This window comes from Vipera ursinii (assembly GCF_947247035.1).
Source record: "Vipera ursinii genome assembly, chromosome: 3".
Taxonomy (NCBI): domain Eukaryota; kingdom Metazoa; phylum Chordata; class Lepidosauria; order Squamata; family Viperidae; genus Vipera; species Vipera ursinii.
The window spans coordinates 42,919,732-42,934,552 of record NC_139516.1 but is presented as its reverse complement, the minus strand read 5'-3'; the positions used below and the strand labels follow the sequence as shown (position 1 = coordinate 42,934,552).

Here is a 14,821-nt window from a genome sequence, read left to right as displayed (position 1 = left end):
CTTGGTGGGAAATCAAAAGGTTAACTTAAAAAGACAGAGACTTTATCCTTATACTGATATAAAGCCAGGAATTTCCCTGCCATAATTCTCCAAAAATCCCCAGAAGAAGCTGAGATTAAACAGCTGACAAATTCCAGACAGCACTGAATGAGAATATGAAAACAGGGAGCTGACTTAGGTTGTGTATGTCCCTGTCACAAAAGTGTTCAGCATTCAATTGATCAGTTTTAGGTTCATACAGTGAAATAACTCTCCCAACTAACTTCATTATGCTTTAGACCAGTGTATCAACCCCAGCCTCTGAGAGGCCTGAATGCCACAGTGGCTTGCTTTCTCGTGTATCAATTGCTCAGTGCTGTTTCTGAACTGCATAACACAACATTCCTTAATGCCAATATCTCTTCACAACCACAGCACTTCTGCGCAGCTTGTATGAATAAAGTCCTTGCAGCATTTTTAATATAACTCAGGTTGGGGTTACACACTGCATTATATTGTGGTTTTCCTGTTTCTGTTTAACACCAGAGAAGGAAGCCTGTCCTATTATTCCAGATGGGAAAGGAGAAAGCATTTTGCATATGCTGAAAGTTAAAACTCATTTTTAAATGTTCAGGGTATTCATACAATATACTAAATCGTAACATGGTTAGGGACGCAGTGGCTCAGTGGGTTAGGACGCTGAGCTTGTCGATCAGATGGTCGGCAGTTTGGCGGGTCGAATGCCGAGTGCTGCGTAACAGAGTGAGCGCCTGTTCCAGCTTCTGCCGACCTAGCAGTTTGAAAGCACATAAAAATGCAAGTAGAAAAATAGGGACCATTATGGTGGGAAGGTAACAGCGTTCCGTGTGCCTTTGGCATCTAGTCATGCCGGCCACATGACCACGGAGACGTCCTTGGACAAGTGCTGGCTCCTCGGCTTTGAAACGGAGATGAGCACCGGCCCCTAGAGTCGGAAACGACTAGCACACATGTGCGGGGGAAACTTTACCTTTACCTTTTTACTGTGGAATGTAAAAGGGATGTGGTGGCTCAGTGGATTAGGACACTGAGCTTCTCAATCAGAAGGTTGGCAGTTTGGCGGGTCGAATCCCGAGTGCCGCGTAACAGAGTGAGCGCCTGTTACTCGTCCTAGCTTCTGCCAACCTAGCAGTTCAAAAGCACGTTAAAAATGCAAGTAGAAAAATAGGGACCACTACAGTGGGAAGGTAACAGCGTTCCGTGCGCCTTTGGCATCTAGTCATGCCGGCCACATGACCACGGAGACGTCCTCGGACAAGCGCTGGCTCTTCGGCTTTGAAACGGAGATGAGCACCAGCCCCTAGAGTTGGAAATGACTAGCACGCATGTGCGGGGGAACCTTTACCTTTACCTAACATGGTTAGATACGCATTATGGTCAATATAAATACTGGTAATCCCTTACTTATGACCACAACTGAACCCAAAATTTCCATTGCTAATTAAGCACTTAAGTGTGTTTCCCCCTAGTTTATCACCTTTTTATCACGGTTGTTAAGTGAATCACTGCAGTTATTAAGTTAGTAACACAGCTGTTAAGTGGATCAGGCTTCCCCATTGACTTCGCTTGTCAGAAAGACATAAAAGTTTATCACATGACCCCGGGCTGCAATCATCATAAATACATGTCAGTTGCCAAGCATCCAAATTTTGATCCCATGACTGGAGGAGTGCTGTAATGGTTGTGTGTGAAAAGCAGGTGTAATCACTTTGTTCAGTGCCACTGTTATTACAAATAGTTGTAAGATGAGGAATACCTGTACTCACCGCCTCTCTTATTAAGCCTTGAATATATTCAGCTATGAACTTAAAGCTTCCTTTGATTTGACCTGCAGATCTGGTATGGCAGAGGCTGAGTGAGAGAATACCTTCTCTGGTGTTTTGCTTGAGCTACCTTGCCGGTGAGAACTGGAGTTTTTAATCAACCCGCAGGTGAACACGGTTATTATTTCATGAGTCCTCGAGTACGAAGTTAGGTCTCCGATTAACTAAGGCAAAGAGGGTTTGGGTTTTGTTTTTCCCCCCTTAAGCCTCGGGGAAGAAAATCTTTCTTGCTGTTGACTGAAGAACTTGGGCAACAGCCGGTCCTGTCCTTTGCCTCTGAGCACGTACAGAATGACTCTCTTTCCCCACGATTCAATTTTTCCAGGCAGGGGAAAGAGGACGGATTCCGGGTTAAAGCGTGGGGCTCCGTTTGGCGAGGCCAACCAATTTTGGAAGCCGGACCAAACCAGCATTGGAAGATTGGCGCGGGGCTCCTCGCCTGCCCCCCCTCCCTCCCTCCCTCCCTCCCTCGCTCCACCCTCCCTCCCTCTCCTTCGCAGCCTCCGCAGGTTCCTCTTAAGAGCGCCTGCGCTGCTGGCCACCCGCGGGCAGGTCGCAGCTGTTGGGGCCGGCCGCCCGTTCGCCAGGGCCATGGCTTCCCCGGCCATCGGGCAGTACCCTTACCCGCTGCTGCTGGATAAGGAGCAGCAGCTCTTCCTGCAGAGCCTGAGCGCCAACGAACGGAAGAAGATCCTCCAGCGCTCCGCTTCCAATGACATGAAGGAGCCGCCGCCGCCGCCGCTGCCGCCAAGGCGGAGGCAGCCGCAGGAGCGAGAAGAGCCGCAGCTTCCCGGCGCTGCGGGGGCCGTGTCCCAGTGGGGCGCGGACGTGGGTAGCGGGCTGGAGAAGGACGCTCTGCCGGCCGCGAAGGCGGGACGCGCCGAGGCTCCGCCAGGGCGCCCTCCGGAGTGCCGCGGGAGGCCCCTCGGGAGCGCCGTGGGAGCCGAGCGCGGGGCGCCCGTCGGGCAAGCGGCTGAGGAGGGAGCCGAGGTTCGCGTGGCTCCCGGCTTTCCCGGAGAAGAGGCTGCGCTCGGGGCTCACTTAATACCCCGGGAGCTGCCCGCTTCCCCCGGCCCCGCGGCGAAGCCTTCCCGCACCGGGCAGCAGCACCACCATCATCACCATCACCGGCTCCGACTGAGGTCCGGAGCTCCTCGCCTGCTGCCCGACGTGCGCACCATTTTCGAGCAGCCGCGGGACCCCCGAGTGCGAGAGGAGAAGGGAGAAGGACACCGCTTCGAAGGCTTTACTCTCTGGCGGGGCTGGTGCGACCTGTGCGGGGAGGCTGTGCAGCAGCGGGCACTCCGCTGTGCCAGTAAGTTGCTCTCGTCCCATCCCGACCCGCCCCATTATAGGGAGCCGCTGTCTGCTCTGTTTTTTGGTTGTTTTTTTTGCCCGAAACGTCCCGGGCCTGACCCTTCTTACCTGGGATTTGGCAGGTGACATAAATATTCCACCGGCTGGTCCTAAGCAATATCACTGTAGGGGACCTGGTTCAAACATTCTCCTCCTGGTTCACTGCATCCCTGGGGGCGGGTGGCTCTTTCTTCACAGGAGAGGAGTAAGTGGTGGTGTTCTCTTTCACTCCACCGAAGGGCAGCCCTCTCATTCTTCCTGCTTCTTTAACAGAAATCCTCCATCATCTTGTGATAGCTTCGTCTCTAGCCAACTCCAGTTACTGCCTCCAGCACTGTGTGCTGGGAAAGGCTCCTTTTGTCCCAGAATGGGGTGGTGTGCGGTGGTGCGTGTGTGTATGTATGTTTTGTGTGTGTGTGTTTCATATATAAGTTATCGCCCAGGGCAGGGCCTGTGTGACCTTGTTGCGTCCAGCTTCCATCCTCATGAAAGCTCTCAAAAAGCCTGATAGAGACTTCCATCATTTTGCAGTACTTGACCTGCTTTACTTAAAACCAGAAAGCTTAAAAATTGTGCAAGATGCATTGAAACAGCTTTTGACTTTGAACTGAATCCACATTTGTGTGACTGCCATGCTGTTTTGATCTCTTTTTGCATTGGGTTTTCTTCCCTTTTCAGGATGTCCTTTAGAAATGCCTGCATGTTGGTCAAGCCAAGTGCAACCATTAGAAGTCTGCTGTCCTGCTTGTGTTGATCTATGTTTCTTGTCTGTTCAACTTTATCTCTGTTTACTGTTCAGTCCCATGTTAGGAATAAAGGGTAAAGCCAATGGGTCTGAATTCTTGACAGTCTGTAACTTTCAGATACTCTGTCCAACTTTTTAGGCAAATGACGGCAGTAGTACAATGCAATATTCTTATTTGCAATGGGTGGATAATTTCTTTTTTGTTTTCTCTCTATTTTCTATTTCTCTCTTTTTCTTGTGCAATCTCTCCAGTGATGAAACGCCATTTTCTCTCTCCTCTTGTGATTTATGTGATTCTATATTCTGTTTTCACTGCTGGTTACTACTTATGCCTTTGCTAGCATTTTTTAAGACAGTATGGCTAATGGGTGTTTTCAATGTGTGCATGATTTGATTTCGTCAATGTTTCTTTTTTGAACAAATGAGAGCATATATAGAAAGTAAAATAATGGTATATTCACCATAGATCAAGCAGATTACTGAAAGGATCTGCTTAGAAAACTAATCTGTTGTATTTAATATGGAAAGTGATTAGTAGTTGAATCATGTACTGTATATACGGTAATTTTTCATCTTTTGGATTGACCTCCTAGGCTTTATAATAATATCTATTTTTTTCCTGAATTACTGTAGTAATGAATTCATTTTCTCTAACTGCAAAGTCCAATTGGTTTTCCAAAGGGTCTGCTGGTTCTTGAAACCTAGCAAGGCAATCCCACACAGAGCTATTCAGAGGATATCACTGAATTCAGTGGGACTTATGCCTAGGTCCATGGAGATAATCTCACACTCTAAGAATATTTAAATTGTCCCTAGCAGATGAGAACAAATATTGTTCTGACAATGAATACATCATGGATTTCTGTTTTGGATATTTCATGCTTCTGTTCTCTATTCCTATAAATGCTAAAGGCCAGTTGACTTTTTAATGTTTTGGTGGGGTGATTTTATGAGCATCTTTCTAGAGAACTGCATAAACTGTTCACTGAAGGAAAAATGCTCATTTATAATCTGAGAAGTTGGGAGTTGACAATATGAACATATGTTTTTTAAAAAAATTCAGTTTGCTTCAAGCACATCTCTTTAAGTGGTGCTGTAAGACTTTAATCATTTAATGGGAATAATGAAATGAGTGTAGCTTTTAATGAATATTAAAATTTCACCTCAAGATCTCAATGCTACCATGCCATCTTGTTTTTCACAGCTTCTATGAAAAGAGCATAAATATACATTTTTCTTTTACTCCAGCTTTCTTTGTAACAGTTTTAAACATTATTTAAAATTTCTAATGTATTCCTAATATATTCTTAAAATATATTCAGCTTTATTAATATAAAAAACCCACTTTACTGATTTTTTTCTAGCTACCAAGCAATCTGTTATCTCATTAAAAATGGAAAGAGTTGACTTTAGCAGGTAGAGTTTTATGCTTTCCTAAAGTAAAGAATGAACTGTTAGTTGCTTGCATGTTTGCTCATCCTAGAGGGTTTTTTTTGGGGGGGAGGGGGGATTATAGATGCAACTTACATATCTCTAAACTAAGCAATCAGACTCACTTTTGCATATCTGGTATCCAGACTAACTCTCTAAGACTGTAACTCAGTTGAAACTTTTACTCTCTCCATTCCCATTTTTTTCCTGGGTTTGTAAAGTCATTTTGTTGGTTAAAGACTGGTGGTGTTGTTTTGGTTTTTTTGAAACTAGAGAGCTGGCATTCTAATTTGTACATTCTTTCTTGGCCTAATAATAGTAAACAACTTGGATTTAATAATAAAGAAAAGATAATCCCACATTTTAATTGCTCTCAGTAGCACCTCTTGTATAGGATGCAGGCTGTTCTTTTCATTCTTTTGCAGAGGAGTCTTGCCACTTTGGATGTAATACAGCATTTTTGGCAAATCGTAGAACTGCCACAGATTTTCCTTGATATCTTGACAGTATTGCAACTTTCTTCTCAGTAGCAGAAAAGTTTTCTTCTGCTAGATGCAAGATTTCCCTTCCTGGATTCTCTTTTGTTCCCTTCATGATTTTAATGGTTTGTTTTCAAGTTCATACTTGATTAAGGGCTAATTGTTTGTTTTTTTGGTAGGTATCTGCAGAAGATAGAATGGGATTTAAATTTATTCTTGTGGAGTCTTTTAAAAGGAAAGAATAAGTGGAAGATGAAAGAGTTCCATTGGTTTCTGCAGCCTCATATTAATGCTATAGGATTATGCCCAGTCCTTTGATTTGGTTGAAAAGATATGTCAAATTTGGTCTTTTTTTTTCAGCAAATGAAAGTTTGGATCGCTATGGAGGTTCTTTGTATTACTGTTTCCTTAATCCCTTTGTATGTATGATCTTCTTTTGTTTATAAAGCTTTATATAACTTTTAATAAAGGACGATATTGTTTTAGCAACATTAAAATGACTTGACAAAGAATGTTTTAAGTTAGAGTCAGGGTGACAGTCCTCCCACCCTTGTTTTATCTTTACTGTGGGTAAAGATGGTGAGAGACCTTGCTTGGTCTGCATTTTGAAGGGATCAAACTGATCTAGCCTGTGAATATTTTTTGAGGAAAATGCATGTGTAAAAGTTTTGTGCCTCTTTTTAAAAAAAATCCAGGTGAAACTGGAAATGAGATTATAACCATTCTGAATGAAACATGGTGATCTGCTAGTTCTAAAGCTTGGCAACTTTAAGATGTGTGGCCTTTAATTCTACTTCTATTCCATGCTGAGTGGGAAATTCTGGGATTTGAAGACCATGCATCTTAAAGATGCCAAGATTGAGAAATACAGGACTAAGGACTAGTTCTGATAGTCTCTTGCAATACTGTGACTTTGATCACTACCTGATTTGGAGGTAACAGGTGTAGAAGATCTGATTTTCAGTTTGCAGTGACGTTTATCTCAGCTGAACCTCTTCTTGGCTTTTGAATCACTCAGAGCTAGTTCATATTCAACATACAAACATATCCTACTGCAGGTAGTCCTCAGCTTATATCCATTTGCTTAACGACAATTCCAAGTTACAACAGCACAACACAAAGCGATTTACAACTGGTTCTTGTACTTATGATTGTTGTCATGATCATGTGATCAAAATTTAGGTGCTAGGCAACTAGCATGAGTTTACAATGGCTGCAGCATCCTGAGGTCATGTGATTGCCATTTGCGACCTTCCCAGGGGAGCTCAAGCAAACAAAGTACATGAGCAAAGCTAGATTCACTTAACAACTGCAGAAAAAAGTTGATAAGATTGGGCATGACTCACTTAATGGCTCCATTAAATGAAACTATTCATTTTGATTTGTAAACCATTGGTGACTTATATCCTGTCTTCTTGTTCATGAGGACTAATGACTTAGCATAGTTTGTGAACCTATTTGTATTGCAGCCATGGTTTTAGTGCAATTTGTAAGGGTTCTTCTTTATTATAGTGTAATGAAAGTTAACATAGTTTTTTGACTCTGAAATCAAAATCATTTGATGCATTTCTTTAATAGATGCTCTATTTTCATACAAAGAGCTTAAGGCAGATTCCATGTAGCCTTTTATATTTAAGTTGGATATTTTAGGAAGAATGCCTGCACTTTAGATGTCAGGAAATAAAGCATGTGTTTCTAGCCATTTGAGCTAAATTTTGCCTGGTTTCTTTTCAAAGGTTCCTTTTTTAGTCCATAACTTTTATTAAGACTGTTGATTAGTAAATCTAATACAAACTAAACTTAAAGAAAAAATGGAGAGAAATAAAAAGTGCAAGGAAAAAGAAAAAAGTAAAAATATAAACAGAAAAGAAACATATAAATAAGTGATTTCAAATCTTCATCATAACAAATATAAAAAATCAGAAATTCTTCACACATTCTAGTTACAAACATTTCTTCATCGCATATACCATTTCTTATCTATAAACAAATTCATAAAACATCTTTTCAGTCAACAGGAAGTCCATAAAGGGTAGCCAGAAGTAACAATGTATTTTATTTTAACCTTGATCAAATAAAGCAATATTATGTTTCCTCCTTTTGCTTCTAACAGTCTTATTCATTATTCAAATATTGTTTTAAGGTTTAATTTCTCTGAATTTCTTCTTTGTCCCATATCACAGAGTTCTTCAAGGCATTAATAAGGCTCTTTTGTAAATCTAGTAGGAAATTTTTTTCCCAGGTCTCTTAATTTGTCATTTGTATTTTTTAAATTAAAAATTAACTTCTTTCTTTTCCACTACAACTCCCATCATCTTCAGCCACCACTGCATTGGCTGGAGATGGGGATTTGTTAAGTTAGGTTGGGAAAAAAAAAGTGGCTTAAGACTGTCCCCTTCAGATTTGAAGATAGCAAACACACCTAATATTTCTTCCTCCTCCTGTTTTATGACAATTCTATGAGGTGGGTTGTTGGGCTGAGAAAAAAATGACTTGGCCCAAAGTAACCCAGCTGGCATTCCTGCCTAAAGTGACACTAGAACTCACAGTTTTCCAGTTTTCTAGCCTGGTGCTTTATTCACTGGGATTCTATGTTTTGTACTACAATATAAGTTTATATGCCATGTAAGTGAACAAGCTATGTTGCTCTTTTTATGTAAAAATGAGAATAGTTACCATTTTATTTTGCTCAGAGAACATTACAGCAGAGATTTGGTATGAACTTTTGGTAAATCACAGAGAGAGCTACATTGCTAATTAGATATTTTTCAAAAAGGATTTTTTTCTTTATAATGTCAACTTTTCCTCATTTTGGAATAACGCCCTGAAAATTGATCTATCATTAAAAGGTACAGATCAGCAAAGTATTTTAAGTTAGGCTTTAAAGTGGACCAAATTAATAGGACTTCCAAAAGAATATTTTTTGAAATCCAAAAATGAAATGCTTGAAATTATTTCTTGTTGGCCATTTTTTCAGTATTGTGCCGCTTCCCTTCCCAATTCTCCTTCCTAGTTTATGCTGGTGTGGACTTGCTTTCCTTCCCAACAGACCCAGGTGGCTGGCCAGCCAAGTGTAACTGGTGCATTTTGAGAGACTGTAAAATGATGATTGCACTACTTAAGTGTCAGTGGCATGTTGCTTGCAAATGAATTGCAAAGCAGCTGATAATGCAGCTTGATGTGTTTGCAATTGTTCAGGGCAGGGATAAATCTGTGTCTTAAAAAAATAAAATAAATAGAAGCAATTCCTGATTTCAGAAATAGTCTGGCTAAATATTTCTTAATTTTTAGAAGAAAACCAGATATCTATAGTAGAGGATCATAGAAGCACATTGGTTTGTGCTTAAATTGTAAGCCGCCCTGAGTCTTCGGAGAAGGGCGGGATATAAATGGGATTAAAATAAAAATAAAAAAAATATGTGACATCAAAGCCAAGGCAAAGTCAAGGCAGGGTCCTTCCCTGGGATTAGGGACACATTTCAATTATTCCATTGGAGAATCAGGCTATTATTGCCTAATCTCAACAGCCAAGAATTGAGGCAAGAATCTGAGAAAATGCATCAGTAGTTGAGTGACTGGTTCATCTAGGCCAGCATTTTTGGATTAGTGGGCTCATTTGGTATTTTCAGCTTGCAAGAGCAGCACGGTGGCCTAGTGATGAAGGTGTTTGCCTTCCACTCAGAAGGTTGAGAGTTCAATCCTAGGTAGCAACAGACGTTTTTCTCCTAGGGTGTAAAGAAATATCTGCTGCGAACTCCATGTGACATCAGGAAGGGCATCTGGCCACTCAGCTCCATCCAGTCACCCCAACTCTATCCTGAATTAAGGGTCATAAAAAGGAAGTTGTGGGTGCTTTTGCAAAAAGGGCGATAGATAAAACTTGCTTATAAACAAAATATCTGCCATGGAAAAATAACTATTTACTAGACCTAACAACACTTCCTCCAGCAGGATACTTCCTCCTATCCCTGCTTTTTCCAAACAGACACTGGGATGGAATTCCCTTTTAATTTTTTTTTTTTAGCTTATGGGGCCCAGAGACATTTTCAGGAATAGATGCTAGAAGATGCACTTTGCTTTGCCTGTCTCATATCAGAGAGAGAGAGAAGTTGGTGGATGAATTAGGACAATTTGGCACCATGATATTATTTTGGGAATCAGCATTCTAACTTACACCGAATAGGTAAGGCCCACTTGTGGTGAGTTAAATATCACAAGGTGATTTTCTGGGAGACAGACAGAGGAAAGAAGCAATTGTTCCCAGATTTCTCCAGAGGGAGGGGTGGTTTTAGTCTGGCCCAATGCCAAAATTACATTAGAGTCTGACAAAAGGGCTTGCCTCCAGCTATACTTATAGCAGAAACTAAAGCTATCCTCAGAATTAGTTCTTTTTATACCAGATTACTAATTTTTGCTTTTACCCTTCTTCTCATAATTGTCTCTTGATTACTCTTCAGAGGAAGCACTGTATTTGCTAAATTTCCATATGATTCATAGATCTTTGTAACTTTTTAATCACTTTGTTTTTGCAAAGTGTTTAAGGTAACACATTCCTTTAGCAGGTGTGGGCCTAGTTTGGATGGTTCATGGCAGGAAATGATAGGCAAATATCTTTAAACAGGAGAGTTTGGAATGACCTTCCCCGCTTTATGCATTAATTGTATTTATATTCCCACCTTTATTATTTATACAAATAACTGAATGCAGCACATCCAACACCTCCCTCATCTTTTCTCCACAACAACAACCCTGTAGTTTAGGCTGAGAGAAATGACTGGCCCAAAGTTACCCCATTGGCTTTCATGGCTGAGGTGGCATTTGAATTTATAGTCTCCCATTTTATAGCCTAAGGCTTTAACCACTAGACTAGACCAAAAGATAGATACAGAGACTTTAGAGCTAATGGTTTCTTCTTCAGTGCTGAAGCTTCAGTGTTGGGAGTTGAACCTTCGTCAGAAATAATGGAAGTTGGCCTGAAAATGGAAGAATAGGTTCATACTAGAATCCAGCCAGTTCTTGCTGTAAACATCTTGGCTTTAATAAATGCATAAATGTAATTTTGGGACTCCAATGATTGGCTTATCAGCACTTTAAAATTCAGCTTTAGAAGGATATTCCAAAGAAAGCTTTTCTTTGTGTTTGATTCAGGGAAGTGCTCAAATTACAAATGTACAGATGGAAATGGAATCATGCACAGCAACCCATAGGAGCTGGAACCTTGCTCGTAGGATTTCAGCTCCTGAAGACAATCAACCCAAGTAGTCTTTACTCAAATCTTCATGGCTTTGTTCTTGGCTCATCTTCACATTATTAATGCTTACAGGAAACTACAGTCAATATTTTTCCACTTTGATTTCAGTAAGTTATAGTATTAAAATTATTTTTAAGAGCAGCTAATAGAATTTATATTTTTCTTTTGCTATAGTGCTGATTAATAGTAAACAGGTCCATACAACATGGATTGTTTGATTCCTGCTAGTGAATTAGAGAACAGAGTTTTCTTAGCTTGTGTGATCAGGTTTCTCAAGTATAGTAGTTCCAGTTGCCATTTGAAAGCTATTTTATAGTGTTAAGATACTGAATATAGCTGCATTATCATGCATGTTCAGTAATTACAGTGTTTGTGTGTGTATGTGTGAGCGAGTGTGTGTGTGAGAGAGGGAGAGAGTAAATTGTGTAAAACTATCAGAGCTTCTGCTATGATCTTTACAAGATACATGGGGAAATAGAATACTACAGAAATATATACTGAATTTAGACTGATTTCTGAATAAACAAAATTGTATTGCAAATTACATTTTGTTATGATGAAGTGAGAAATTGGAGTTGCAGCCCCTGCTTATTCCCTTTTAAATGATCTTCCATGCTGGTAATATAGGGATAAACCTATGAGTTTCTTGGAAGAAAAATAGGATTCAGATGTACAATCTGTCTCAGTTGAAAAATATGGTTAATGAGCTAGGTATACAAATCTCATAAAAAAAACCTTGATGAATGTTCTAATGCAGTCTTTTCATCTGATATTTGGACTACAAGCCACTAAATCTCTAGTAATTGAAAAAGAATTAGAAGTTATGGAAATTACTTTTGTCTTTGTAAAATTAATGGAATGGAATAAAGCTGGAAGGGACCTTGGAGGTCTTCTAGTCCAGCCCCCTGCTCAAGCAGGAGAACTATACCATCTCAGAGAAGTGACTGTCCAGTCTATTCTTAAAAACCTCCAGTGATGGAACGCCCACGATTTCTGAAGGCAAGCTGTTCCACTGGTTAATTGTTCTCACTGTTAGGCAGTTTCTCCTTAATTCCAGGTTGCTTCTCTTTTTGGTCGGTTTCTAACCATTATTTCTGTTCCTTCCCTCTGGTGCTTTTGAAAATAGTTTGATGCCCTCTTCTTTGTGGCAGCCCCTCAAATACTGAAATACTGCTATCATGTCACCCCTATTTCTTCTATCTTTAGACTAGCCAAACTCAGTTCCTGCAGCTGTTCTTCATATGTTTTAATCTCCAGGCCTTTGATCATCTTACTTGCTCTTCTCTGAACTTTTTCCAAGATCTCAACATCTTTTTGCAGTATTTTGCAGTATTTGCAGTTGCAGTATTCCAGGTGTGGTCTTACTAGGGTTTTATAAAGCGGTACTAATACTTTGTGTGATCTTGATTCAATGCCTCTGTTCATACAACCCAGGACTGTATTAGCTTTTTTTGGTTGCTGCTGCACACTGCTGGCTCATAGTCAAGAGATTGTCCACAAGGTCCCTCTCACAGTTACTATTTTTGAAGCAGGTCTTACCTAATCTGTACTTATATCTTTGATTTTTCCTGCCTAAATGTAAAACTTTGCTTTTCTCCACATGGAGGCATGATGTTTTGTTATGCAGTACATTCTGAATAGCAGTAGCAAAAATGTCAAAAGCATTTAAGATTTGCTCACACTAAAATATAAATAACAGTGCAGGTGTTCCTTGTTTAGCAACTTCCTCTGGCAGTGAACATTTGCAATTACGATGATGATGAAAACCAAACTTTGTGACCAGTCCTTGCAGTTATAACTCCAGGTCTGTAAAGCAAAGGACAATTGAAGTCAGATCGTAAGCAAAGTTGCAGTTTCACTTAGAAACAGCTTCCTTTGACAACTGAGTTACCAGTCCCAATTGTGGTTGTTAAACAAGGACAATTTGAAACTGAGTTTTTCTGACCGCCTTCTCCATAGCAAACTGTATTTCTCCTAATCCAGCTACATGTCCCTGCCCTAATCAATGTTCTGTTTGTCAAAGCACAATTTCTAGTACTTGAATAATTAACTCTAGTTCATAGAGAGATAATTCATGATGAATCATGGGGGAATATTGCAAGGTAATTGTACGTGTGTAGAAGGTGAATGCAGATCTATTGTGAGTAGTTACCAATGGGCATCCGTGAACCAGCTTTATTTATTTTTCTGACAGTCAGAACAGTTAATCAGTGGAACAACCTGTTACGTATTAGGCTTAAAGAGCACCTTTAAGCAGTTATAGAACAGATACCACCAGGTGGCGCTGAACCGAAAGTGTTGTGGTCGGTGTCAGTTTTCGGAGGGAAACTGAGGTTCAAACTGATTGGTTGGTAGCATACCCGGCCAGGTATAAAAAGGGTACAGATACCCCAATTCCCCCAGTACAGTTATGGTCACCAAATAAAGAGCTGTTTGACTGTACTCTTCTGCCTGGCATCATTCCTACTCTTCAGGACCCACTACACTACACAACCTGCCTCCAGAAGTGGTGAATGCTCCAACACTGGAAATTTTTAAGAAGAGACTGGACAGCCATTTGTCTGAAATGGTATAGGGTTTCCTGCCTGAGCAAGGGGTTGGACTAGATGACCTCCAAGGTCCCTTCCTACTACTACTACTACTACTACTACTACTACTACTTATTATTATTATTATTATTATTATTATTATTATTATTATTATTATTATTATTATTATTATTATTATTATTACCGTTAGACATGTCCATACTTGATGGTATGTGTCTTGATTCTACAAATACTCATCAATATTTTGGAAGTTTTGTTGTTATGGAAAATACGTATTTGTACTTCTAATGACTTTGAAGCAATAACACAGGCTCTTTCCAGGCCAGGTCTTTATTCTGTCAGTTCAAAGAGAAATTGTGGTTGAAAATATGATGTCAGGAGGGTCCAATTCTGTTATTACTTTGATTATCTATTCATAATAGCATTATTACCCACAGGCCCGTTGTAATGTTTTAATATCTTTAAAGATGCAGCATGTTAAGAGTACTGGTTTAATTATAGTCTAAGATCATTTTAATTCAAAACTAAAAAAAGATTGCGAAAGCTAAAGATATTTGAAGGAAGCTTTGCTAAAGAAAGAGATGGCTTCTGTCTCTCTCTTGACTGTAGCCTCTTCCGTTATGTTGCTTTATCTTATCAGGCAAAAAGTCCCAGAAATAGAAAGTTTTCCATGCATTACAGAAGCTGCCCTGGAAGTTTGTGGCCTGCAGTGTTTGCTTTTAGTTTGAAGGGGGGGGGGGGAGGAAGGGAGACAAAAAGGCAAGGAAATTGCAAGAGCAGGACACTGACTTTTGTAACATAAATAAATTGTAGAGATAAAACATTTGCTCCTTTCGGTAACATTCCGCATTCAAGCACTTGCCTGCCTGTCTGCTATGCCCAAAGAAACTATTGATCTTCTGTTAGAAGAATGACAGAGGGAGAAGGAGACGCAGGAGCTGCAGCTTGCTTTGGATTAGTAACAAAGAGAATCCGCAAGCTCTTCAGACATTTCCCTAAGTCTAAGTCATGGTCAGAGGGTCTTCAACTCCGAATTAAGAAGCCCAATAGATCGGTCTTACCGGTCAACGGTAAGTTCTAATGATTTGAGCAAAAATATGCCCTGGCTGACTGAAAGATATGGGGTGTTAGTTACTGATGAAGAGAACAGAAGATGTCCATGGCTACTT

The 14,821-nt window shown here is 40.4% G+C and overlaps 1 protein-coding gene across 2 annotated transcripts in view; it reads left to right on the top strand.

The window, feature by feature from the left end:
- Positions 1–2,381: 2,381 nt before the first annotated feature.
- Positions 2,382–14,821, top strand: part of RASSF5 (Ras association domain family member 5) — a 76,035-nt gene continuing 63,595 nt past the window's right edge. For both annotated transcript variants that reach the window (XR_014492084.1, XM_083359275.1), the window contains exon 1: positions 2,382–3,156. Coding sequence is in view for 1 of the 2 variants with exons in the window: in XM_083359275.1 (XP_083215401.1) it covers positions 2,433–3,156 (724 nt within the window). In the remaining variant the exon portion in view is untranslated. The remainder of the gene's footprint in view (positions 3,157–14,821) is intronic.